The 26,927-nt window shown below is 39.3% G+C and overlaps 1 protein-coding gene across 3 annotated transcripts in view; it reads right to left on the reverse strand.

Annotated features, from left to right (window-relative positions):
* LOC134577579 (brain-specific angiogenesis inhibitor 1-associated protein 2-like) overlaps positions 1–26,927 on the reverse strand; it is a 199,711-nt gene that overhangs the window by 75,553 nt on the left and 97,231 nt on the right. For 2 of the 3 annotated variants that reach the window (XM_063436396.1, XM_063436397.1), the window contains exons 3-4: positions 11,135–11,210; positions 1,984–2,070 (exon numbers count right to left, since the gene is read on the reverse strand). In XM_063436396.1, coding sequence (XP_063292466.1) covers positions 1,984–2,070; positions 11,135–11,210 — 163 coding nt within the window. The remainder of the gene's footprint in view (positions 1–1,983; positions 2,071–11,134; positions 11,211–26,927) is intronic. The other variant, XM_063436398.1, reaches the window with a different exon arrangement.

Here is a 26,927-nt window from a genome sequence, read left to right on the forward strand (position 1 = left end):
TGGATCTCTTACAGATACATTTCTATGCACTACAAGATGAGCTGAATATGCTGATACCACAAGAACATTATGGAAAGACTATCAACAGGTTCATGAACCACAAGAGTTGATGACCTCTGATTAACAAATGTGGGCTATCCTGAAGTGAGAACTCAAGGAACTAAAATATGAAATTCCCACACCCCTTATACACACTGTACCTCCTATACACAAACACTACATCCCCTATACACACATGCAAACTAAATCCCCTATAAACATACACACACAATGTAATACCTATACACATATATACACTGCAGCCCCTAGATACAAACACTATGCAGCCTATACCAACACACACACACACACACACACACATATATATATATATATACATACATACTTTACAGCCCCTAGACCAGTGGTTTCCAAACCAGTCCTCAAGGCATTCCTACCAGTCCAGGATTTAAGTATTATTCAGTTGTGTTTGGAAACCACTTCTCTAGACACATATACAATCCCTACTACCCTCAGACATGCACGCATATACACACTACACACTTCGAGGTGCAAAAAGGGTCTACATTACATGTCATTGTGACGCTTCATTTTCCTATTTTTTAGGAAGTGTGTGGCAAGGTTGTGTGAGTTTCAACAAGGGTAGGTGTTGCTAGGGCTTCATAAACAAAGTCATTTATCAACCAAAGTAATTTTCAGTTGATAAATTCAAAATAAACTAGCTTAAGCCATGACTAAAAATAGAATGCGTATTTAATAAATGTTCATGAATGTGAAGGAAAAAAAAAGAACATTCGTAGCACACCCTCCTAAAATATAATGCAAGTGTTATGATGTATACAAATGTCTAGTCATTATTTTGGTTTCTAAGGGTAAACCTTGAACAACAAACAGTTCAGTAAAATAAATTGGCACACCTGTGATCAAGCAGGGAAGATTATTTTTAGCTCATATGTTACTAAACATCCAGCAGTTGACTTTCACAGTCCAGTACAACGAAAGGGTGATCAAAGCTAGCTTTTAAGGATCTAAACTATGTTTTTGTCACGACTACTAGTGTGGTCCAGCACGCAGAAACTATGTAAACATATACATAGGCAAGAAAAGGAAAATAAAAGGACAGAGCGTAAACCGGACCTTAGAATGGCCGGACTAATACGCTAGAGACAGAGAATGGTCAAAGGGAAAGCCGAGGTCAAGGAAGCCAGAAAATACACAATACCGTTACCACAAGCCAAGTCAGGGAAACCAGAATTCAGAATAACCAGGGAAAAGCCAAGATCAGGATACCAGGAAATCAGATTCACAAAGATAAAGCACTCTCAGGAAACCGGGAACAGGAAACCACGAAAGGGCAAGGTACTGAGGTGAGCTAAGGATTTAAATGTCCCTCTCTAAGGTTTGATTGGTCAGAGGGCGACCTCTGACCCCAAAACGTGCGTGCGCATTGACGTTGTGACGTCACGCGCACGTCAGTATGAACTTCGGAGACGGAGCTACGTCTAGGCGCGACCACGCGGTCAGCGCCATTTTGGATCCGGGAGCGACGGCCGGAGGATGCAGAGAAGCGGTTGTCGGCTCGCCGGCGAGCAGGTAAGCTCGTGCTGTCAGCGAGACTGTGCCAGTGCGGGCCGGCAACCGTGACAGTTTTATAGCTATCAATTCAACACAGGTATGCCAATACAAATAAATACACATTCCTGAGTCTTTCTACAGACCAAATATAAAATAGATAAGTAGACTGTCAGCAGCCTTTGACTTGTGGAAATGAATAGACCTCCTTTCTTGAGTGATACCATTCATTCTACAAGATTTTTAGACTATTACATGGTTACTGGAGTGATCATAAAATACAACCTATGTAGCATTCTCATTAGTCAAATTTGCATTTTTTATAGTTCTTATCCAAGTCATGGCTATTCTTTTGGGTTTAAAGGGTCATGACATAAAAAATAAAACATTTCCCACTTCTGTTTTACTTACCAAGCTCTTTGGACCCTTGGCTAATGCTGGCCAGTTCACCGAGTTTTACAAGTGCATCAAAGTAGCCTTTTGCTGCTACCGTGACACCTGCAAGACAAAGAAAATGTTCCCTGTTTAATGTAACCCACATAGTGCACATAAAAAGTATTTTCCATGCACACATTATAAAAATACAATAACAATGAGTGCATGTTTAAAAGAGAGATAGATAGAGAGAGAGAGAGAGAGAGCGTGTGTGTGTGTGTGTGTGTGTGTATGTGAGTGTGTATGTATATGCGGGTATGCGTCTAATCCATTAGTACCCATATGTAAGAATTTACCCATCTCACCTAGACATTGTGACCAATATTATGTTATCTCACCTATATATTGTGGTCATTGATGGATATTAATATTGGGATAACAATGCTCAAGGCCATTCACAACACTGGACAATAGAAAATGTAATGCAAAATCATTACAAGGGCATCCAGGGTGTTCAAAAATATTCTCTGCACACATGATTTATTGCTGAAAAAGTATCTCCTGAAGTTGAGAATTTTTCTAATTAGAAACGTCGCCGGCACTTTTATCATTTCTTTTGGACACTGTTTAAAAAGTTAATTAACAAGAAAGGCAATGAGTAATAATGCTGGCAGACACCGAGTTGTGATTCAACTAAATAAATCTCCCTCAACAATGGCTCACAACTTCCGTACCCTACAGCTATATCATTCCACAATAAGTCACTGTACTGTTTAAAGGCAACATGACGACACAGAGATCTAATATTTTTATATCTTAGAAACTACATGGTCATAAACACTGAATTCATGTGACATTTTAGGGCATGGGACTTCCTATTACACTGGATTTTAAGGTTTTAGATCACATAAAGAGAACATTTACCAGTGAATGAAGGGAATTATACCATTGGTATATCACTACAACCTTTATTTCCTCTGTCAGCCTGCTTTAGTTTTGGATTAAAAGGGAAAAGTAATAAAATACTCTATAAACTTATGAGAAAAAAATACTTTTTTTCCTGGTACAAGGAAGACTTATTAAAACAACAAAAAAGTGTAGGTTTAAACGCATTGGCCCAAAGCCCAGAAAAAAAACAAAAAACTGAAATTCAAGTTTATCCCAGGTATGAAAGTAGAAGCGGGGAATTACTGTCGACAAGATCAAGGTGAATAAACATATACTAGTACCAGTTATTTTACCACTTTTAAAGGGGAACCAACACATCTCTGTACATCACATAAAACACTGAAAATCATCTTGAACCTGTGTTAGTCATTTTTTTCTCAATCACATAATCAAAGCAGGAACATCCAGATTATATCTAAAACAGTCAGCTTTTATTGTAACCCTGTAGGGTGTTAAAAACAAACTAAAGAATCACTCCCAAGTATAATACAGGTGCAACCATAGAGCAAAAATACACAATAACTCTTTTTTTTGTTTGTGTTGTTTAACTGTTTTTTTTTTCTTGCAATGCTCCATTTTCTTGTAAAAACGTACTAAACATTTTAAACTGACATTACAATCCAGATCAGTCTATCTTTTTTATGAAAATAAAAAACATTTTGTTTCCAAAATGTCTTGGAAGAAACAGCAGTACATAAACATTTGGAGGATGCAAATGTTAGCACTGACTTAAAATGTGCTCCGATTATATGGAATATCATTTGGATGAGGCTGATCTAAAGCGATGACTCAAGGAAACATCTGATAACCGATTTTATTCAGAACAAACACAATCATGTTTCATTTTGCTTGAACGTTCACATGCTCTATTGCCAAAAAGTTTGTCATTTCCTCAGCTTCCAATACATTAGAAAGTAGGAATGGAATTCTTGGACAGTCCTATGTGGATTTCTAAAAACTTGCCACGTTGCATTAAATTGTATTTCTTGTACAATAGTTTTTAAAGCTGAGCACACTGTGTTGTATTTAAGAAACACTCCAAGCACCATAACCACTACAGCACACTGCCCCCAGTATGAGAGTTGCCTTCTTATCTAGGGTCTGCCGGGCACCAGTTGCAGTCAGCTTTCTATCTAGACGCTCTCTTCACTGAGTTACGTCAAGAGGTGCAGAGCTTAGATCATTGGATGAGAGGTCAGCTGATGGCTCAGTCAATGAGCTGACTTTGCATGGCAGCCTTTAGCCCAGTAGAGCTAACAGAAGCTCCTACCAGGAGCTTAGAGCTCTCGATGGAGGCAGCGACTGGTACACAGTAAACTCCAGATAAGAAGTGAAAATGTTAGCGAATGGTTTGCCTCCTAACATTGAGGGTGAGGTCACCAGGGTACTGCTCATGCCATAAACTATTTATAGCATTCTTTAGTGGTAACGGAGCTTGGAGTGGTCTTTTAAAGCAGATCAGTCATATTCCCTTACCCTGTAAACTCTATTTAAGTGGTTAAGTGTGTATAGAGTGAGGTGAAGGCAAGTGTTAACGGCACTAATCTCCGCAGATCTTCTGTATTCAGGGCAATCACAGACTTCCAAATGCATTCATGGATAGGTCATTACAAGGCAGGTGCTCTCAGTAATTGTTTCCCTTTTGAGTTTAGCTTTGCTGAGCTAAACTACCAGGAAGTAACAAAACCAGTTGTCTGATTGACAGCCAGGGGGTGTAACAAGGTTCATTTATAAAAGTGGCAATTTCTATTGAAATCTGCACTTTTTGTAAAAGGGAAAAAAAAAAAAAAAAGACACACTCATTAGGTGCTTGAAGTGTTCCATTAAGCTAGCTGAAGTGGTTTAGGGGTCATATACTCTCTGACTTATTTGATGCAAGCGTCAATTTCAAGAGAAATCCCTTAGTAACAAATCTCAGATGTCAGGCAGACATTTTCCTACCTGACATGTTTGAACTGTAGTTCAAAGCACAGTTGAGAGCTAAGTTCTCATAGATAAGCATTGGTTTTAATATTTTACCAAACCAAGCATTGCCAGATTGTGCCAACTGCTGTACATGCACTTTGTCTCCCAGTGCATCTGATTGCAAACAAGTCACCTTTCAGAAGAGCTGAATCATAGCTGCAGTGATGAGACACATCTGGCTGCAGAATAAAGGCGAGTTTCATTTTATTTTAACCCTTTCAGTGCTGAAATGGGGAGGACAGTAATCTAAACCTTTGAAATACTTTCCAACCAAAATAGAGTATAACTGCTTTTACTGTCATGTATTTTCCAGAATTAATTTTAGTCCTTATAGCCTCAATAACTCTCATTTGTACTCTAGGAATTATTTTCAGATTGTAGAGGATTGAAATGCACTGCCAGTAGTCACTGGTCACTAATTTCAATCCTGCAAATTTGCTGAAAATATCTGCTCGGCCCCTACTCCCGAACAGTAAAGAAAGTTGATGTGGGCCATATTAATCCTACAGTCAGAGAGATGGAGGAGTGAATGGCCTCTGTCAGAGATTGATAAAGACTGCTATATATGTTTTAAATACCTTTACTGTAGAAATATATGATTTCATTTTATTTACTGTGGACATTATGCTCAAATGCAGAAATTAGTACTGTACTGTCAAATTGGGTAACAGTAACAACCCCTGGATGTTCGGCAAAAGTAACATCCCCAGGATGTACTTGAAAACAAGAGTAATCTGAGTGTGCCCTTCCTGGTTGAATACTTTGTTATTATTATTGTGTTGCCATTTTTTGTAAACTGTATTGCTACTACTGCCTTCAAGGTCTTTACGAATATTTATAAACTTATTTTATTATTTGTATGTTATTTTTATCACACCTACTTATGTGAGAAATTTTGCTTGTATACATACCCTATGTGAACCATTGCAAGATAAAGGAAACTGTAGACTGTTTAAAGCTTTTCATTTCCTAAATATTTTTTATAAAGAATGAACGAATAAGTGAAAAAATAAAATCAAAAAGCTGGTCTCACCAGTGTGCATGAGCACTTCTCTCTTTCTACTGCTAATACCTCTCCCTATACAACCAAGCATCATGCCTGCATTTCCTGCTGCTCTATTACACTGTCTGCCCACCTTTAAAGGACCACTATAGGCACCCAGACCACTTCAGCTTAATGAAGTGGTCTGGGTGCCTGCTATGTTTACCTATGGGTTAATCTAGCCTCTAGTTGCTGTCTCATTGACAGCTGCTAGAGGCGCTTCCACGCTTCTCACTGTGATTTTCACAGTGAGAAGACGCCAGCGTCCATAGGAAAGCATTGAGAAGGCTTTCCTATGGACTGGCTGAATGCGCGCGCTGCTCTTGCCGCGCATACGCATTCAGCCGCTGACGGAAGAAGAGGGAGGAGAGTCCCAGCGTCAAATGAGCGCGGCAGGGGAAAAAAGGTAAGGGATTAACCCCTTCCTCCCCCTTCAGCGCCACGGGAGTGGGCACTATAGAAAACGAGTATGTTTTCCTGGCACTATAGTGGTCCTTCAAGTCATCTGAAAGAATTACTCCTAAATCCCTTTGCCTCATATGTTAAGGTTAGCAATGTAGTACGGTTTTTACACCCAAGATGCATTATCTTGCACTTATCCACATTAAATGTCAGTTGCCACAGCTCTGACCATTTCTAGTTTAGCTAAATCATTTACCATTTTGCTTATCCCTCCTGGAACATCAACCCTCTCGCAAATCTTAATATCATCAGCATACATTCCTTACCATCAAAACCTTCTGCAATATCACTAATACAAATATTACAAATAATAGGTCCAAGTACAGATCCCTGAGGTACCCCACTGGTAACTAGACCTTGCTTCGAAAATACTCCATTGACTACAACCCTCTGCTGCCTGTCACTCAGCCACATAAAGATTGCAATTTATTGATGAACCTTCTATGTGGAACAGTGTCAAAAGCCTTACTGAAATCTAGGTATGCAATGTCTACTGCACCACCCTGATCTATTATTTTAACTACCCAATCAAATCAAATCAATATGATTAATTTGGCATGATCTCCCTGAAGTAAGCCCATGTTGTCTCTGATCTTGAAATCATTGTGATTTTAGATGTTCAACAATTCTATCATTTAACATGGTTTCCATCACTTTCTCCACTACTGAAGTAAGGCTTACTGGCCTATAGTTGCCTGACTCCTCCCCAGTGGCGTACATACCAGGGTCGCAGGGGTCGCGGCTGCGACCGGGCCCGGCCCACCAGGGGGCCCGGCCGCCCCTGCGACCCTGTATGTACCCACTGGGCCAGCCTCTTCTCCTGGGGGCCCCAGGAGCCGGCCACCTCAGGGCCCCCCTAGGCTGGCCCTGCTTACACCCGGCGGCCGGTCCTGCTAGTGCGCGAGGGAGCACTCTCCCCTGAGTGCTTCCTCTTCAGCTCCCTCGCGCACCGCACTGATACCGGAGCCGGAAGATGACGTCATCTTCCGGCGCCGGCATCCCTACGCGGCGCGCAAGGGAGCTGAAGAGGAAGCACTCAGGGGAGAGTGCTCCCTCGCGCGCCCGCCAGCCTGCCTGCCCGCCTAGGAGCCCAGCAGCACCACTGGACCCCAGGGAATCCCCTCAGCACTCCAAAATGTAGGGAGGCTGGGGGGAATTAAATAAAAAAAAAAAATGTGTAAGTGTGTGTGAGTGTAAGTGTGTGTGAGTGTTAGTGTGTGTGTGTGTTAGTGTCTGTGTGTGTGTTAGTGTGTGTGTGTGTGAGTGTTAGTGTGTGAGTGTTAGTGTGTGTGTGTGTGAGTGTTAGTGTGTGAGTGTTAGTGTGTGAGTGTTAGTGTGTGTGTGTGACTGAGTGTGTGAGTGTTAGTGTGTGTGTGAGTGTGTGTGAGTGTTAGTGTGTGTGTGAGTGTTAGTGTGTGAGTGTTAGTGTGTGTGAGTGTTAGTGTGTGAGTGTTAGTGTGTGTGAGTGTTAGTGTGTGTGAGTGTTAGTGTGTGTGAGTGTTAGTGAGTGTGTGTGTGAGTGTTAGTGTGTGTGTGAGTGTTAGTGTGTGTGAGTGAGTGTGTGAGTGTTAGTGTGTGTGTGTGTGTGTTAGTGTGTGTGAGTGTTAGTGTGTGTGTGTGAGTGTTAGTGTGTGTGTGTGTGTTAGTGTGTGTGAGTGTTAGTGTGTGTGTGAGTGTTAGTGTGTGTGTGTGTGTGTGTGTGTGTTAGTGTGAGTGTTAGTGTGTGTGAGTGTTAGTGTGTGTGTGTGTGTGTGTGTGTGTGAGTGTTAGTGTGTGTGTGTGTGTGAGTGTTAGTGTGAGTGTTAGTGTGTGTGTGAGTGTTAGTGTTAGTGTGTGTGTGTAAGTGTTAGTGTGTGTGTGTTAGTGAGTGTGTGTGTGTGTTAGTGTGTGAGTGTGAGTGTGTGTGTGTGTGTTAGTGTGAGTGTTGGTGTTTGTGTTAGTGTTTGTGTCTGCTAGTGAGTGTCAGTGAGTGTGTTACTGTGTGTGTCTGTTACTGAGTGTGTTTGTGTGTGTTAGTGAGTCTGTTTGATGTCTGTTAGTGAGTGTGTGTTTGTCAGTGAGAGTGTATGTTTTGTAAGTGAGTGTGTATGTATGTCTGCCGCTGAGTGTATGTATCCCTCCGCCTCTCAGCTCCGAATGCGCATGCACGGCAAGAGCCGCGCACGCATTCAAACCGCCAATAGGAAAGCATTACTCAATGCTTTCCTATGGACGTTCAGTGTCTTCAAATGGCGGAAGCGCCTCTAGCGGCTGTCAGTGAGACAGCCACTAGAGGCTGGATTAACCCTCAGTGAAACATAACAGTTTCTCTGAAACTGCTATGCTTTCAGCTGCAGGGTTAAAACTAGAGGGACCTGACACCCAGACCACTTCATTGAGCTGATGTGATCTGGGTGTCTGTAGTGGTCCTTTAAGTGTGTGTGCACTGGCGTACATACCGCGGTCGCAGCCCTGCAACCCCTGCGACCAGGTGCCCGCCGCCATGTGTTGCTGCCCCGGCCCGCGCAGAGTAAGCGCGAGGGGGGGGGGGGGCCCACGGATCAATTTTCGCACCGGGGCCCCATGGGTCATGTGTACGCCACTGCTCCTCCCTACTACCTTTCTTATGAGTGGGTACAACATTTGCTAATTTCCAATCTTCTGGGACTACTCCTTGTAACGGATCACCTGGCACCCCGAAGAGATACCTTCTGTTGATGGATGCTCCTAGTGCTTCCCGAGGACTCCAAGCACTCCGCCAGACACTATAACCACTGCAGACCCCACGAACCACCGCAGCTTGGTTGGGGTCTCGCCGTCTCCACCCACTCTGGACCCAAGACCAGGGTTCAGCTTCCAGTAGGTCAACCTCTCCGAATTCCAGAGAGCAGGAACAAGAACCAGCGTTTAGCTGGGGAGTATAGTGATTATAGCAATCCCCAGAGTGTAGTTCTCCAATCCCTCCAATCCCCCAAACATGAGCCGAAACTTCATGAAGGTCCAAGATGATCTGACTTTAATTAACACTCACAGACTTTTATGCAAGTCCCCATGCAAGGGGACATCCCACAGGGAGGGACAACATGTAACCAATCCCGTACAGTAAAACATAAAACACACCCAGCAAAAACACATAAAATCCTCCCCTCTGCCTGTGATATAATTACTGAACACAATGGGTTAATGTAATTTATCACAGGCAGGAAAAATACACTTTTTCTACATATACTATAACTTTAAAAATATGCATAACATTCACATAAAAATTACATATTATCAATCAATCCTTTAAGGGGAACAACATATTTAAAAATGGCACGAATCAGACCAGGGGTTCAAAAGTTAGCAAAAGTATTTTTAAAACCCACTGCCAGCATGGCTTTCCGGCCCAAACCAGTTTCACAAGAGTCCTCTATCCTGGAGACAATGGAGAGGTAATCCAATTATATCCAGGGATAAAGGCAGACTCCATTGAGCACATGTTAGCAAAAGACACAAAAATACATAACTCCTATCATACTGAACAGAACCCCCACATTCAACCCATCCCCAGATGGCTTGGATCTGAGCGCTCAATATATCCGAACAGTCAAATCGCCATGGGGTTTAAGTCTAGCATGGGCTGATGAGAGGGCCATAGTCATAAGGCAGGAGGCTGGCACTCAGGCTCCTCCAACAGCCATGGGAAAAGGGCCGCTTGTCACCTAATCATATAGGGACAAAAGGTGTTTTGTCACACTCCTGTTATTGGTTAAATAAATCCATTAATGGTTTTGCTAGTACACCACTAAACTCTTTCAATACCTTTAGGTATATCCCATCAGACCGCCATTGATTATTTGTCTTTACTTTTGACAGATGAAATAGAACCTCTTCCTCTGTAAACTCACATGTAACAAATTACTAATTGTCCCTTTTCCTAACTGATATCCCTTTCCTTCATTTTCATCTGTAAATACTGAACAAAAATATTCATTAAGGCAGTCAGCTAGACCTTTATCATCCTCTACATACCTTCCTTCTTTTATTTTAATCTAACTAATCCTTGTTTTACTTCTCTTTTCTCATTTATGTATCTAAAAAATGTTTTATCCCCCTGGAGGAATTACACAACAGCGAAATTGGGACTGTCCTGTCAAAATCAGGACTGTTGGAGAGTCTGTAATACTTAATAAAACATTCCCCTTATTTGGAAAGAATGGATATAAATAAGTTAATTCAAAAAACAAAAATTCTAAGTTTTTTGGGGGGGCTTTTTATGAAAGAGCACATTTCTAATTCTATAGCTATACGGCATATCAAAAAATAGCTGTGCAGCTTACTTATGTTATTACAGTGGGTTGGGCAGTGTGAGACCTTACAAATATTTGAGACAACAACTCTGTTATCAGGTCTCAAAATGTTCACGTGTTGACTACTCATTGGTGAGTAAAAGTTCAGTCCTGATGAGTAGATTTGATAAGAAAGTATTTTTCTGGCATCAGAGGGTGTGGCAGCTTATGGTGCTGCATTCTGTAAAACATTTATTTATTGTATGCAAAAACTATAAAGATTGATTTGAGCATGCAAAAAAATACAGCAAAAAACTATCAAATGTATTAAAGTAGTATTGGTGCCGGGAATGTCCCTTTAAAGCAATTTGAATTTAAAAAAAATGTTGGGTCGCTTGTTTTCAGACTTCTAAGTGTGCAGTAACACACTGTGCCTCCCAACTGTTGGACAACATTTTTTAATTAGTTCAATAATTGTGGACATTCTACTAATGCTAATTCTAATGCAAAATAGGATTACCTGAGAGTGCTTTTTCATAATGTTTTCCCATTGTCACAAAGTTCCTCAGACTTGGGTTGAACTGATCTAATATAACCTAAAATAAAAAAAAAGTATGACAAATTATTTATTGCAGACTTATATTGTATCATGCATCTATTTTCTTTTCATATATTTAAACGTTTTCCTATAGTTTTCAACAACAAATTTGTCTGCTTTTCATTGTTTTATCCGAAAAACATCTTACTGCACGATTAAAACATCTGAAGGATCCATTATACCATCCTGGTTGGGAGCAGACTTCCCCTAACCAATATATTGGGGCAACAAAGAAAATAAAATGTATATATGCTCCTTTAATAGCAGGGTTGGTTCTAGAATTTACAATTTGGGGGCTAATATAGATGCATACATACATAAACACAGAAAATATACAATTGCCCCCATTTTTCATGAGCTGAACTCAAAGATCTAAGACTTTTTCTATGTACACAAAAGGCCTACTTCTCTCAAATATTATTCACAAATCTGTCTAGATCTGTGTTAGTGAGCACTTCTCCTTTGCCGAGATAATCCATCCACCTGAGGGAGGGAGTAGGCACTGTATTAATTTGGAGAGGGAGGAGGACAGTGTATTAAATTGGGAGAGGGAGTGGGCAGTGTATTAAATTGAGGGGGGGGGGAGGGGGGCGCTGTTTTCATTTGTGAGAGGGATTGTGCCATTGTATTAAGATGGGAAGGGGGAGCCAAGTATTAATTTGAGGGAGGGAGGGGGCAGTGTATTGATTTAGGGGAGGGAGGGGACAAGTGTATTACTGTGGTGGGAGGTGGCAGTGTGTTAAATTAGTGGTTATATGCAAATTGGCCCATGTTAGCCTTTGAGTTTGACATGCTTGCACTACATCCCCATAATCAATTAGCACTATCTGTTTCCTTACTGTAGGGCTTAGGCAGGAGTTGTTTCTGTACAGGGCACATATGGTTTTCCTGACACTATAGTACCCTGAGGGTGCCCCCACTCTCAGGGTCCCCCTCCCACGGCGCTCACCCTTTTCCCCCGCCGGGCTCCCTTACCTCTCCTCCCCCACCGATGTCAGCATCCTTGTCTGACGTCACCGTCGCCGAATGCGCATGCGTGGCACTGCCGCGTGCGCATTCAAAGTGTCCGTAGGAAAGCATTTTTCAATGCTTTCCTATGGACGCTCTGCGTGATTGAGGCATAATATGCCTCAATCATTGCCGATGCACCTCTAGTGACTGTTCGGAAGACAGCCACTAGAGGCTGGCTTAACCCCAGATGTAAACAAGGCAGGGTTAAGCCTATATAGACCTGACACCAAGACCACTTCATTGAGTGACTATAGGGTGACTATAGTGTACCTTTAAGGTTGTACATCTGGGTAACGTAGCAATCAATTGAGTTTTAAAGTATCCAGACAATGACTGGGCCAGAGATACTTATAGTTCAGTTAAGTGAAACAGCTTTTTGAATCTGTTAAATGACAATTTCATGTCTCAATTAGTAGAAGCACCAACTACAATATATGCTTATTTAGATCTTGTAATAACTAATAATGTTGACCTATTTTTAAATATTCAAGTTAGGAAGCATTTGGAAAATAGTGACCAAAATATATCATTTAAAATTAACTAAAAATAAATTACGGTAATTGTATAAGCTTTACAAAAACGTTTCATTTTAAAAGGCTAGTTTCAATAGCATAGGGGCATCTTTACAACAAATTGACTATTGTATATAAACAGTGGCAAAAGCACAGGATACATGGAAGGTCTTCAAACAAATTATACAAAAGTACCGGTACATTTCTTAATACATCCCATTGGGAAACAAATATAAAAGAAGCAAATCAATGTGGCTTAGTAAAGAGGTCAGTCAAATAATAAGCAATATGAAAAGTGCATTCAAACATTTAAATCAGATTAGTCAAAAGCATCCTATAACAAATATAAGTATGCCAGCGGGATTTGCAAAATGGCTATTAGATGGGCTAAATTAGAAAATAAATAGCTAATAAATAGCCAAAGAGAGCAAGAACGAACACAAAAAGTTTTCAAGTGCACTAATGCTAACGTTAAGAGTGAACGTATTGGTCCATTGGAATCTAAGATGAGTGTATTAATCAAGGAGGATCAGAACAACTAAAATCTCAAATTATTTTTTCGTTATATAGCAAAGAAGAATCTATGGCTGTCTGTTTGGAAATCCCTTCTACAAAATCCTAACAGCAAACAGGTGATTGGTTAACACTGGATAAAGTGCTACAGCAATTAAATAAAGAATATGAAAATATAGCCCCAGGTCCAGATGGTATTCACCCATGAGTACTTGGGAAATTTTGTGTAGAAATAGGTTTTAATCTTTTAGTATTATTTTCTTTCTGAAATTGTACAAGTGGTTTTGAGTAAAGCAGATGTAGTGGATATATTGAAAAGGACACAAAAGCTCAACCCAGTTTCAATATTTAATTTTTTCTTCCTAGTTTTCTGATCCGTGATGCTATTGTAGACTGCTGCATCCAGGCTGAAGAGATCTGGCTTGGTTTCCACATGGCCCTAGCTTGCAATTATCTCCTCCCTATTTAGTTTATTGCCAGTTCATTAATTTTGTCCAGGCCCTGTCCCTTTATCCAGAGGCCATATTCCCTTCCTTATATTGAGTTATGAATTATGTATTTGTTATTCTTTTATGTTCTTACATATTCCTACCTATGGTGGTTGCTGTTGTGGTCAGCACCCTATCCCTTAACACCCAGAAATTACAGACCTGTAAGTTTAATAATTGTGGTTGGGAAATAATTTGAAGCGCTGTTAAGAGATGATATTTAAGACTTCTATTTCAACAACAATATAATTAGTAAGAATCAATATGGTTTTATGAAAGACGGGTCATGTCAAACTAACTTAAATTTGTTCCATGAAGAAGTAGTAGAAGTAGTATGGATCAGGTGCTCCAGTAGATTTGATCTACTTGGATTTTTCTGATTCATTCAATACAGTTCTACACAAAAGGTTACTAATACAGCTAACATTAGTTGGTTTATATTAAAACTATTTCTTGGGTAGAACAGAGGCTTATAAATAGAGTGTAAGGAATAGTTCTAAATGGAAAATATTAAAATTATATGAAAGTGGTAAGTGAAGAACTCAACTGGCTTTTAGTTTCAGACACTTTTTTTATATTTCTCACAGTCAATTATATAGAGGATGGACCTAACATTTACAGAATGGGAGCTAAAATAAAGGGTGCATTACAATCTATAACTAAACATTTTACAACTTTAACCAATCTCCAACATTCCCATTGAGTTGGGTATAAACGGAAAGCAGCAATGGTAGCTGCTATCAGCATATTGAGCAGTTCCACTCATCCTATGGGGGTTTATGGAAGTCGTTTAGACCCCATAGAACAGAGATGTTTTTCTTTGGGAGAGCGTCTTTCTGGTCAGAAGGTGTTTGCCTATGTATCCATACAGTAGCTTATGATATTTAAAGGTATGCTTTTAGCTGAACCCCATCAGTGATCCATTTGGTACTAAATTAAATTTATTACAATTTCCTTAAAACATGGCTCGTGGAAGCAGGTGCCTTGCCTATCTAGTAGGCTACAGCTGAACGATATTAGAACACAAATCAGTTATTTCTTTGATAGTTTTGCTTGTAAACTGTTGGATCAAAAGGAACCTGAAAGTTACCAGGAAAGCCATGTTGGTAGGAGTAGATGAGCATATTTTAAAGTTTAAATGCTAGCTCTTCTTTCAAGTACAATTTTATGTTAAAGCTATGGTGTGTAGCAGTTTACTAAACAATTAAAGCAATGAATCTGGTCACATCTGGGTTTATTCACTAAACTGGAAATTGTGACAATTTGACAATTGAACTGCAAATTTTACATCAAATCAGCTGTTATGCAGAACTTTTGGTTATTTGTGTCCCTAATTTTTTTTAATTTATTTCTCAATTATCTACTTGACTTGTGCACAGCTAGAATTTGGTTTGGCCAAATCACTTCATCCTAAAATTTTTAAAATTTTTCAGGATTGCCTAATTTTGACCATATGGGAGTTGAGCTCATTCAAATTTCACTACCAAAGAAAGATTTGGGAGATAATAATAATAATAATAATAATAACAACAAAGTATTTAACCAGGAAAGGTACATTCAGATTACTCTGGTTTTCAAGTATGTCCTGGGGATGTTACCGCAGTCCAACATCCAATGGTTTTTACTGTTACCCAATTTAATGGCACTCATGTAATCAGTGTACTGCAAAACAGTTACATAATATAAAAATTATGTAGATATGTTGCAGTACAATTATAGGTGCATTTTTCCCACCATTTCGTTCACGAATCATGTGAAAAAAGTAACCAATAGAGGGGGAAAAGGTGAGAAGCAGTAAAAATAAATAAATATAGATTTAAATATCGTTGTTCTTTTGTAACTTTTTTCACTTGTTTTTGTTTTTTTGTTGGTTACTTGATTTGTGAATAAAATGAACATTTAGTGACTGTTCCGTGGCCATCAATCATTTCTTTATTTGGCGCCACAGGCAAAATTCAGAATTATGAATCAAAATGAACATGCTGGTCCATGGCATGATTCGTTTAGTTTGTGATTTGGTTAGATTTTTATTTGGAATTTGAGAATTGAGACAATCACTCTATCAACCCAAATGCAGACGAATTGCAGTTCAGAACAAATTTAATCTCTAGATCTACTTTCTATAAATCCTAAATTAGTTACTATACCCCAAATAACTTTTTTTGTAGTAGTTGATACAACCATTGAGCAGAGTAAACTGTGTGAGATACAAACAAAATAAAATGCTGTTATACTAGATTATAAGCGTACATGAGCAGGACTCTCTCTCCTTTGTATATTTGTATATCATGTACCTTCCACATTATATAACAAGCGCTAGAAACCTTCCTATTACTGTTATTTGTTCATTATGGAAAACGTTTATATAATCATTTTGTCAGTGACCATATTATTTGCCACAGAATCTGATGGTGATTATTTATAACAATTCAAATAATAAGAAGAAGATGAAGAATTAGGAAGAATATTGAATTTAGTGAGAAACATATCCTGACTGTTATTTTATTCATCAATATTATTATTTAACAATATAATAATTTAAGTATACTATTTTATAATGGTGCTAACGGAGGAACTGTTCTTGACTGGATCTATGTGATAAATGTTTGTACCGTCACAAATCAATAGAAGATTATGTAGCACAAATTAGCAAGTAGCATTAGAATTGAATGTAATATAAATTTTCCTGAGGCCAAAAAATGTCCCTGATGATAATATTAAGTAGCAAATTGTGAATCGAGAATATTAGCACATCTGGCAACATGGTGTCCTGATGCACTGTAACTACAAGGACAACATAAATTCAGGAGACCAAAAGATATTTAAGAAGTTCTTCTGTCTCAAGTTATTGTGTTCAGAAGGTCAGATATGAATTGTAAAAAAAATATAGATTTCGCAGAGAAATATTTTGGCATCCCGTTTCCAAATCTCCCCTCCAGCAAACAGTAAGCCGAAACTGTATCATGGTTTTAACAAAGAATTGAATGCCAGGTTCATAGGTTAAGTCCATTTCAAGAGTCTTCTAAGTCTGCCTTAGCTTCCAAGTTTTGAAGAAAATAAATTTATATTGTGAGAAAATGGGTGAGAAGGAAACAGGAAAGTAATAGTGTGATTTTGTGTTTAAAATTTACTTGTTAATTAATAGATAACCTATTTAAATTAACGTATAGTTAAAATAAAGTATATAAATCTACTTTTTTATTAACAGTGCAGAGATTGTTGTATATATTTTATCTTTTAATTTAATACAATTAATGAGCAAATCAACAAGGAATGGAAACTAAATATAATCTACTATACCATATTTGATCAGAAATATGATATAGGATGATATCCATAAACTACTGTCCCGATGAAGGCAAAGTTGTAGCATTTTTTTGGGTTGACTGCTCAGCAGATGTCAACAGCGTATACCACAAGATGCTCATATGGCACCTTATTTAAGATACAAGTCATTATAAAACAAAGACCTACAATGGATAACATATTCTTGTCAAACATGAAACAAATACAAGTTACTATTGACATCTTCAAAGCACCAGCAATTAGGAGGAACTGTGGTATTCCACAAGAATCAGTCTCATCTTCTATAGTGCCATTTACTATCTGCATTGATTGCAGCCTTTTAACAATTACCTTATACATGTCCATTTAGACAAATAGCATGTTATAGGCATAAACTAGAATATAAAAATTAGTAAAACAAAATATCCCCCAACTGGACAACACTTTAAATAAATAGTATAGTGGTATTACTCTTGGACAGCTTTGGAATATGCATATGAGGCTTTATGACCGAAAGCATGGATCTTTCTAAACAGCGTACTACAGCGAGGAAGAGTTTCACCAGGAAATTAATTATGTAATGATTGAACTTGGGTTTGTCACCATCTCTCAGTGGTGTATAATAGTCTTCTAATTTGACCCATAGTTGTATTTACTATATATAGTGCTGAATTAAACCAGGTCCTCACAGTCAACATAGTCTAGACATTAGCTAGTAACTTAAACCAGTGGTGATTTATGGAGATGTGAATGAACCCTTATTGAAAAATGAAATGCCTTCAAGTGATTGAAAACGAATTGTCTACTAAAATCACATTAACGCCTAAAAACAGCTGAAATATTACAATAATACTGGAAATATCTGCACAACATTCATTTTACCAATTAAAAGTAAAAGGGACACTCTAAGCACCAAAAAAATACATTTAGTTTAATTCAACAGTTCTGGTGTATAGATCATGCCACTTCATTCCCACTACTGAAGGAATTACCCATTTCAGAATGAAATCACATTGTTTATGCAACCATAGCCACACTAAAACTCACATTGCCTCCCTACACAGAGTCTACATTTTTATTATTTATTTACTGCATATTGTGTTTAATTTAGAATATTTTACCTCCTGCTCTGTTAATAGCTTGTTAGAGCCTAATGCAACCACCTGTTAAAGGTCAAGTAAAAGAACAGAAGATAAGAACTTCGAAAGTAAACACACTGCTTTATTAAGGTTGTTTTGGTGCTTAGAGTATCCCTTTATAAAAAGATGACGCACATATTGACTATGGATTTAGATATTGCTTTGGTTCACGATAAATCTTTTCCACCTTTATATATAATGCAGGAAGTGTCGATCTCAAAATGTCCTATTGAATTTCTGGCTCTCAAATTCATTGTGTCTATTTTTTATATATATATAAATCTTTATTTCTATACAGCCAAGGTCACAGAAGAAATATATACAAGCCTTTGAGATTTTGATTAAAAAGATATAGGTGACATCAGGATAAATATTACCTGCAATATCTGCAAGCATAGATGTGTAAACAACTGTATGACTGAATGTACTCTAAAAGACTCATTGTTACAATATTTCTGTCTTGTCGAGTATATGCCGCAAGCCTGTCTGTCTTCTCATTTTTTCCTAAACATTAATCATCTAAACATACAAAACTCTAAGCACATTATCAGGATTTGTTTCCAGGCCTACAGTATTGAGAATCATGCCTGCAGGGCTAGTCACTGTCTGTATGCGCCGGCACACCGCCACAATGCCGCTGCATCCCCGCTCCTGCTCTAGTCGCCTATAACCGTCTAAGGGGTCCATAAGTTTTCAAAAGACTCAGTGGAGTTGTGTACATTTGTGAACAGGTTTTGAACCTCCATGCAAAGTGGCTTAAGTTTCTCACATGCCCACCACAAGTGGACGTAGGTGCCTCTAAACCCCGCCAGTATAGATCTGAAGCTCCTCTACCCATGACGTATATGTTTGGTCGGTCTCTACCAGATGGTGTCTACTATATAATTTGTATATTGCTTTACCCTTTTAATTTGTAACTGATAAAGTTGCAGCTAGGCTTCTTAAAAATAAAAGGTAGCATTTTGCGCTGCTTACAAATTTTGTTCTCCAGTTTAACAATGCTTTACTTTTTTATGTAAAATGTTTTGGGTTTTTTTAAATACTTTTTTTCATATTGTTACACAGCAAAAATTAGGTATAACATTCTTCGAATGGTTTAAAAGCACTAACAGATTATGGTTTTTAAAATGGTATGTTAAAATTGTTAAACTACAATTGAACAATGCTGTAAAGACAGACATAATTGGGTATGCTGTAAAAAGGATAATTGAGTTTTGGAATAATTCAGCATTAGGGTGCAATGAAGAAAATTAGGATTAGGAAGGCACTAGGTTTATTGCCAAGGTTTATGGGGCTGTACTCAAAATGATGTGGAATTACCATTCATAACAGCTTTGTTCTCCTATAGTCTAAGAGTGCAAAGCTACAGCACAAAGTAATTAATGTTTCCCCATGCTATTATGATATGTATCCATATAAATACACTATCCTATACCTGTGCTCATATCATTTGTAGTGTCACTATAATGATACCTGACATTTTGAAATTGTCTTTATAAAAATATTTTCGACAAACTATTTAGTAACACACCAAATTGAACCCAACCTTATTTCCCTTTCTTACTGGCCACTTGTTAAGTAAATACCTAACTCTTTACAAGGTCTGTGATCCAGGTAGCGGTGTGAAAGGTCAGTAGGCATGAAAGTGACGTAATCAGTTTATTAGGCTCTATGACTGACTGAAAAGGAGGCAATAAAGGTTTTCTTGCATCGTAGCCAATCAGATCTGTTCATATGTGGAGTCCAAGCTGCTAAAGCGCATGTTTTTGGGCTGAGTTGCCTTTAATTTATACCAAATACAATTACTTTTAAACATGTACTCACACTGCACATTTCAAAATGTTTACCAATCCCCTCTGGTAATTGGGAGGAAAGTTTAGAAATTGTGTGTCACACAATAGAAAATTGTTTCCATACTTACCGTTATTATCTTTTCCCGGCTATTATACATGGCAGCATCACATATGAGTAAGCTGCTCCTCCCAGCTGTCAGGGCAGGAATAACTAAATAATTAACTTTCCAATAATAGCCCCCTCCCCTCTAGACCCCTCAGTCTTGTTAAATAGCTCCAGTTGAAGAATCCAGAAGGGAGGGAGCGTGATGATGCCATGTATAATAGCCAGGAAAAGAAAATAACGGTAAGTATGGAAACTATCTTCTATTTTCCTGGCCATACATGGCAACATCACATATGGATATTTACCAAGCTCTGAAGAAGGGTGGGATTTAACCAAAAACAGTTAATACAGAAGTCATGATAGATACTGAAAATAAATCGGATAATTTATTAATTTTGCCCTGCCACTGAGGCAAGAACACCCTTCCCAAAGCGAGCATCATTTCAGGAAGACAAATCTAGTTTTTAGTGTTTGACAAATGTAATCGCAGAGGACCATGTAGCTGCCTTACAAATATCCTCAACTGGCACCTCCGCTCTTGAAGCCCATGAAGTAGCCAGTTTCCTTGTTGAATGCGGTTTAATGACACTCGGAGCTAGATGATGTTGGGAAGTGTAAGCCCTTTCAATCTCTAGAGATAGCCACCGTCTTAATGTTGTAATGGAGGCTGCTTCTGCTTTTTTTTACTGCCTAAAGGTAGGTTAAAAAGCATTTCTGACTTTCTGAAATCCTTTGATCTCTTTAAGTAGATGCTGAGGCATCTCATCACATCCAATTTACTCCATCCTAATTCTTCCTCGTTTGCTGGATTCGGAAAGAATGAAGGTAGAACAATTTCTTGTTGAATGTGGAATCTAGAAACTACTTTCAGAAGAAGGTAAGGTTTAGTAACCAGCACCACCCAATCCTGATGGAACACTGTACATGGTTCTTCTGAACGTAATGCCTGTATTTCAGATACTCTTCTGGCCGATGTTATTGCTATTTGTGAGAAACTCCCCTAAGTGAGTTTGCCACGAGTTCCTGGAGGAGACTGCTTGACAGCCTCCTGCCAATAGACTATGGACCTTGTAAAATGTGATATAAAAGTCTCTGTATGTGTATTTGGACTTTATGGTTCGGGAACCGAACAGCCGCACAAACCGGAGACCACTCTGGAGCTTGTTAAGCCTACTTTGTAACAATTTCCACCTCAGTGTTCTAAGTATTTATCTGGGTGACCGTAATTCCTATGAATGACCACGAGGTGGTGGCCATCTTGTTGGCATGAATGCAGGCAGCGAAGTTTTGTCGTCGAGTTCATGAAACTATTTTTGGATACTAAAACGCCCGAACACCGCTGGACGATCACCTGTGTTCGGTTCGACAACACTTAGAAAGACACTGTTCGGTAGAAACGTTCCCACCAACAAGGGGAACAAGCTCCAGGGTAACACTATCGACTATATTCGGTAGTTTGTTCATTTTTAAACTACCGAACTAGACCAACCGCAAGCCCTGATTCTCTGGAACTGTTTTGGGCATGGAACCATGCGTGCGGTCGATCAAACAAATGACATCCAGGAAATTCCTGAACCCCTTAACTGATCTGGGTGATTTTTGGATATGTTGGTCACCCAGATCATGGCTATCAGGGGATGTGACTTTCATGGTTTTTTTTATGTATTTTAGGCTACATTTGGGGTGTTTTGGAAAAAGTATGTCTTTATGTGCTTGGCGATAATTGGATTAGATTAGTACAGTTCCTTATCCAATTATCTCCCAGACAAGGTGAAGGGATTATCCAATTATGTATGGAAGTGTCCTGGATCTGAGAGCCAATGTAATTGTGTATTTGTTTTAACTGTGGTTTACTCTCAGGTCCAGGGGGCAGTCCCCCTTGCATGGGGACATGCATATAAGGCCAGTTGTGGCTGCCATTAAAGGATTCCAGCTTGTACTCCCAAAACTATATGTCGTCTGGTTACTGGGAGTGGAACAGTGTGGAGGATTCAATGGGGAAAGTCCTTGTAAGGACTAGAGCTCCCAGGACTGAGTGTCGTCCAGTGCCTGGGGGTGTATACAGTGAATTCCCCATTCGGCTCCAGGAGAGAGCGGTTCCAGGGCCTCAGTCAAGCCATGGCGACTGTGGGCAGAAGTGCTGCGGTTTGTCCCCTGTTCCAGTTAGGAAGCGGTCCTTGGTGGAAGTACCCATCCGGGGTACAGGGAGCTCCACTACACTATTAAGAATAGTGTTTTCATGGTGAGTAAATAAATTCCTATTTCTTCTAGTGGCTAAAATGGTACTTTAGTTAGAGCATTTAGTACTAGAGCCAAGTCCCAAGGAGGTGCCAACTGTTTGCTAGGTGGTCTTATCCTCAAAACTGCTCTGAAAACCTCATTATGAGAGAATTTAGAGCCCATCTGATATTTGGCATGGCTGAAATTGCCAAAACTTTACTGTCTCTGTTTGTAAGCCACCCACATTTTTGCAGAGTGGAATTCACCTGTTCTCTATGCTTGACTGCTGTGTGTTATCGATACCAGGATATTGTCCAAGTAGTGGAATACTTGGATCCTTCTCTTCCTCAGAATTGCAATAACTGTGATGAGAACCTTTGAGAATGTATTTGGTGCCAAACTCAGACCAAATGGCATGCCCTGGAACTGATAGTGTTTTCCCGATAACCAGAATCTCAAGGAGCTTCTAAAGGGATTGATGTATTGGGATCTGGTAGTATGCATCTTTCAGGTCTATCGATGTTAGCCAGTCGCCCTGATGGATGGTCTGTTTTATTGAGGCTATGGACTCCATCTTGAAAGACATGTTTTTGAGATATAAATTGATTCTTTTTAGGTCCATAATAAGTCTCCATTTTCCGTTCTGCTTGGGAGCAAAAATATATTCGAATAGAATCACCTGCATTCCTCTTTTTGAGGGACTTTTTTGATTACCCCTTATGGGATCAACTGCTGAAGGCAGTTCTCCATTGCCTTCAGTATTACGCCCGCTGATACCTTTGATCGATGAAATATGAAATTACTTGGGTATTCTTCAAATTCTAGTTTGTAGCGATCTTCGATTATACTCAAGACCTATTTGTCTTCGATGTATGTCGTCCGTACCAGAAAGAACTGTCTCAGACGGCCCCCCAGTATTCCAATCTGGGCATCCCGACCTTCATAAACATTTTGTGTTCTGGTGGATACCTCAATCTCTGGATCCTCTATTGGAAGAAGAAGATTGAAATCTCCACTGGGATGATCTACCATATTCCCTTCCAGGCTTTTATGACCTACTTTCTCGAAATTACCTCTCCTTGTGAAACTTGTCCCTGTAAGGCGCATTGTAGTGTCTTCTGTTTGACTGTGGTAGAAAGGCTTTCTTCCCATCCGTGGCATTCTAAATGGCGTCATCTAGGATTTTACAAAATAATCTTTCCCCTTGGAAAGGTAAGGCACAAAGGCTGGCTTTGGAGGCATAGTCTGCTCCCCAGGTATGGAATTACAGCGCTTTTCTAGCCGCTACTGACAATGCAAGGCTTTTAGACAGAAATTTTGTGACATCTAAAGCAGATTCGGACATAAAGTCCATTGCCAGTTTTATATCTTTCAGTGATTCCATTAAGTTCTCTTTGCTTATACCGCTGGCTATATCTTCTTCTAGATTTTCAATCCAGACCTTCATGCTTCTGGCTACTGACGTTAAGGCCGCAGCTGGATGTAATCCCAGCCCAATCGCCAGGTATTGTTTAATCAGATTAGAGTCTATTCTCTTTTCCATGGGTTCTTGCAGGTACACCATGCTGTCAATGGGAAGTATGGTCTTCTTTGCCAACCGCATCACAGCAGCGTCAATTTTTGGAATAGTTTCCCAATGCTTTACATCCTCTGATGCAAATGGGTACATTTGTTTCCCTTTCGCTTGCAGAGCGAGTCTCTTTTCTGGTTTGGACCATTCAGAATGGATCAATTCTTTAATTACAGTATGGAGCGGAAAAGTAGGTCTGGCAGATCTTAAATCTTCGAAGAAGACATAGGAAGCTGATGTTTCCTGGCTATCTTCTGCAATTTTTATGGTGCTTCTAACCAAAGAAATTAGTTTATCCACCTTTCTGAAGTCTAGAGATTTGTTTCAGTATTCATAGTACTCCTTATTGTCTGAATTTGGATCATTTATCTCCAGGCTAGATCCCGAAGACACAGAAGCTTCTCTATACCTTTTGGTTGCCCCTTTGAATGCTGATTGAAAGCCTTCAGAGGTGGCATCAGAAATCCATTTTTTTAATTCCGTTTGGGGTGAGCTTCTTTTAGTTTGTCGCACCACTACTTCTTCCATACAGGTTCTTCCCTTCTGGAGCTTTTGAACCAAAGCCCATGCAGCGATTAGTTTTCTGTGTCCTCTTTCTTGGAGACGAATCCTGAGAGGTTCTAGGACTGAAAAGATAAGGCCATATGTTAATACTTCCAGGCTCTCAATGCACTCTTTTTGCATGCCCATGAACTGGACTTACCTTTTTCTTCTAGATACCCTTCTAAGGGAGGTGGGAGAAGAATCCATCCAAGTTAAATAAAGTTACAATTCTAGAATACAGTCAAAGAAACATTTAATTAATTCTAAGAAAACCATAGCAGATTTTGAAGCATAACTAATCTTGGGGACATCAACGCTGATTTTTTAAAATTTCCTAGGCAATTCCTAACCGCGGTATACTTTTATACCACTAGGTGGCGTCTGTGCGGGTATAAGAACTTACCGCGCACGTACGTGAGTTCTGCGGTCAAACAAAAGTGATTGTGGCCGCCATCTTGGAAATCGGGGACGCGATGTCGGAGCTCACACCGCTGGATCCTGAAGCCAGCAGGATTATTCAGGAACCATGGTGCACACAATACAAGGATTTTAAAACACCTAACTGGTAAGATGGCTTCCCACACTCACTAAGTTAGGGGGTATCATCCCCAGCAGCTTAGTCCAAACTGCTGGGGATGATAGGAGTGGTAGTCCTTAGAAACATAAGGCACAATCAGTCCCACGGTGGAGTCTCTATTGCTAAAAAGAGACTCAAACCAGTTAGTGCTGCCAGTGCAGTTAAACATGGTAGAGAGCCCAGAAAAAAAGTTTGTTTAAAGGGATCACAAATCCCTGTCTGTCAACTGGGACAGGAAAAAAAGACTGAGGGGTCTAGAGGGTAGGGGAAAGTTAATTGTTTAATTATTGGAAAGCTAATTATTGGAAAGTTAATTGTTTAATTATTCATGTCCTGACAGCTGGGAGGAGAAGCTTACCCATATGTGATGCTGCCATGTATGGCCAGGAAAAATAGATTATGTAACTTGACAAGTCTGTCATACTATCCTTTTATTTAATTGTTGGCAGCACTATTCATGTGTTGACTAACCTCTCTATTTCTCACAGTTCCTAAAGGAAACCGATGTATGATGGGCAAGTGATGATGGTGTCAGTGCTTCAGCAATGCTTTTTAGGATGACAGACACTTAAAGAGATACTACAGGCACAAGAACAACTTTGTCATAATGAAGCAGTTTTTGTGTATAAATAAATTATCACTGTTTCATTGCTTATTTATCTGCCATTTAGGAGTTAAATCACTTTTGTTTCTGTCCATGTTGCCCTAGCCACACCTCCCCTGACTGTGTCTGACAATGCCTGACAATGTTTACTTGTTTTAGATGTCTTTTTATCCTCTGCATTGTAAATTGAACTTTAATTACACACATGAGTCTCTATAATGGTGTAGAAGGCCATTTACAGAGCAGGAGATAAGAAATTCTAAATTAAACAGAATATGTAACAAAGGAAGTTTAAACATTAGATCTCCCTTCACATGAAGTGTTAAGAATGCTCTGCAAGTCACATGTAGGGAGGTGTAACTATGGCCATATAAACAAAGTGGTATAACTCCAAAATTGCAGAGAACTGAGCAGTGAGCCTGCAGGAGCATGATCTATACACCAAAACTGCTTAATTTAGCTTAAGCTGTTCTTGTACCTATAGTGTCCTATTTGATGTGCATAATCGTAAAAATCATTGCTGAAGCACTGACATCATTATCACCCATGAGACATCAGTGTAAATAGCCACTCAAGAAGACAGATTATCACAGTAGACAGATCTAGACTCAGTTAACCTAAATAGCTGGGTGGTTTATGCCTCCTGTACTTTTGGAGTATTACCAGGCAGCTTACCTTGCCTGTATAGTGCAATGGGATAACTAGAAACTGTGGCCATTTTTGGTATGCATCCATTTATTGTGTCAACATGATATCATCACATTGTACGCTATACATGCAAATCCCTACCTTTCCAGGACGAAAGAGCCACATAAATTTTAGATTTCTGAGTATGGGTTATAGTTTTTTCTGTTTTGATGATGACTTCCCTTTTTGGATTTACTTTTGAAGCATATCGAGTTGGGGACCCAGATATTAAAGTGTGCCATTCACGCAATAAAAACAGTTCTACTTCACCTACATTTGGTAAGTCTCTACTAGTGCTTGAGTGGCCCTTCTATACATGCTTTAATCACTGAGCTATGTAATCTGGGCTGTAATCACTAAAGGAAAGAGAGTCCTTGACGGCGACACTCGGGTCCCCTGTGAGTAGTCCGCCACACACAATCCCTAGCATTTAATATTACATCACATTAGGAGGTTGCTTTGCAATTGTCCTTTACTGTTCTTCACAATAATGGTCCAAGATGCTGGAACAATTCCATCAATATTCTTTATGTTTTTAATTTCAGGAGATTAATTATAAATTTATGACAAATTGCTACAATATCCCTCAAAAAATGTATCTCCTGAGAACTTAGACTAATGCTGGAGGTGTCAAAGGGGGTGAATCATTGCTGCATATATTTTGGGC

Source organism: Pelobates fuscus, chromosome 11 (genome assembly GCF_036172605.1).
Source record: "Pelobates fuscus isolate aPelFus1 chromosome 11, aPelFus1.pri, whole genome shotgun sequence".
NCBI classification, from domain to species: domain Eukaryota; kingdom Metazoa; phylum Chordata; class Amphibia; order Anura; family Pelobatidae; genus Pelobates; species Pelobates fuscus.